This window comes from Chrysochloris asiatica, unplaced genomic scaffold, assembly GCF_000296735.1.
Source record: "Chrysochloris asiatica unplaced genomic scaffold, ChrAsi1.0 scaffold00035, whole genome shotgun sequence".
NCBI lineage: Eukaryota > Metazoa > Chordata > Mammalia > Afrosoricida > Chrysochloridae > Chrysochloris > Chrysochloris asiatica.
In genome coordinates, this window is record NW_006408553.1 from 15996015 (window position 1) to 15998009 (window position 1995).

The 1995-nt window shown below is 37.1% G+C and overlaps 1 protein-coding gene across 1 annotated transcript in view; it reads right to left on the reverse strand.

The window, feature by feature from the left end:
• LOC102837799 (potassium channel subfamily U member 1-like) overlaps nt 1-1995 on the reverse strand; it is a 285478-nt gene that overhangs the window by 227797 nt on the left and 55686 nt on the right. Inside the window, 2 exon segments of the mRNA XM_006859999.1 lie at nt 364-455; nt 1512-1682. Of these exon segments, the coding sequence (XP_006860061.1) occupies nt 364-455; nt 1512-1682 (263 nt within the window).

The window sequence follows — 1995 nt, forward strand, 5'->3', positions numbered from 1 at the left end:
TTTTTTTTTTTTTTTTTTTACAAGTGGCACCATGGCTTAAGCTAACTACACAAGTCATTCCGAAGGAAAAAGTTAAAGTTGTCTGCTCCTATAAAGATTTATAGCTTCAAACCCTAAGGAGCAGTTCTAATATTAGTATCCTATTGAGTTGGTCTAAGTCAGAATTGACTCCATGACAGTGAGTTGATTTGTTGTTGGTAGTATATTAAGTACCAAATATCTTCTTACAGATTTTATTTGGATGAGTGACAACTCTTGTTAAAGTGTTCACTTTGAGTTCTATAACTAGATAAGGCAATGATATCAGGTGTTTAGAATGACATAGAATCAAACTGTAGAAAATATACTTGAAAAGATACTTACTTCTTCCCTTTGACTACTTCATAGGAATTAGTATATTTCCTTTTGTTAGCAAAAAGTTCCACAATTTCAGGGACATATTTTGCAAATAGTATCTAAAATAATCAGCAAACAAAATATTAGCTCTTAATATTTTAAAGAATGCTCCCAAGTACTAATATCATAAAGAAGAAGGTATATAAAATGCTCTCTCAGCTACAAAGGATGTGAGTATAACCTGTCTTTTAAAGGGAGAACGTATTCTTCCTTTCTTCAGTCTTTGGATTTGGTTCAAATTTAATATATACTTTTCAGCATTCAAATGATGGAAGCAAAGACAAGCTGTAAGACAGCTTCTTACCTGTTTTGCTCCTTGCTTAAATTGTAACTCCTCTGCCAAGGTTTTGACTACATTGTTATGAGACCATATGTAGAGACAGGAGAATTAAGGTGAAATGGTTGAAATAAAGGTTGTGGACAAAGGCAATTTACATATATAGAGGGAAGTACTTTATTATGGTCTTTAGTAAACTGTTATTAATGTCATGAAAAGAAAAGAAGGCTTCCTTGGTCCTTGCTATACTCTCAAACCAAACATGGATGTTCACTAACCTAAAGGAAGACACCGTTTCAGTGGAAGCCAACTAATTTGAGCCTCGGATAAAATCTCAAATGCCCTTTCTCTTCAGAACAAAGATTTTAATCTGAAGGGCCAAAAAGGAAAGAAAGCAGGGTTTATTAAATGTATTTGTTGTTGTTAAGTGCCGTTGAGTCGGTTCCGACCCATAGCGAGCCTGTATAGGGTTTCCGAGGGTGTAAATCTTTACGGGAGTAGAAAGACTCATCTTTCTCCTGCGGAGCAGCTGGTAGTTTCGAACCGCTGACCTTAAGGTTCACAGCCCGATTCGTAGCCACTACACGTTAGGTGCTAATAAAGACTGCCTGTTCTTGTTTGTCTGTCATCCTTCATCCCTGGTAGCCAAACACTTACATCATGTGCTACAGGAAATGCAGGATAGAAAATAATGGGACCTATGTAACTTTTTATTTGGCACTCGCTCTGAATTATGCAACATTTATTCTCCAACATAAATTGCTTTCTTATCAGTCACTAGCCATTTTTTTCCTATTTATGTATCTATATTCAAAACAAGATTAAAAGCACTCTTCACCAAACTCGCAAGGGTGAAGCAGATGATGAAGGTCCGTCCCAGGGATGTCCGGGCTACCACATCTCCAAAGCCAACAGTTGACGTTGTTGCCACAACCAAGTAAATTGAGTCAAAGTAAGATAAAGTCTGTGAATTTCTACCTTTGAGCCATGGATCACCAGAATTTTCCACCTGTCCAAAGAGAGAAGATACAGAAAAGTTCTTTGACTGAAACCCCTGGGAAGGTTTTTGAGGAATAGGCAATACTTTGGATTCGTAACAGTTAATTAAATTCAAATTAAATATTCAGCCTGAATGATTCTCAGGCTGCTGTGAAGAGTTTTTGAATTGTGGAATGATAATGAAGTCTTGGGTTCCTCAGTTGTGATTATTGCTGAAACATGGAGGACACACAATCTGAGTCTAGTCTTTGGAAGATTCCACAGGGGAATAGCAACCTAAATCTCTTAATGGAGGCACATCACACACTTCCTGGAGCCACCAG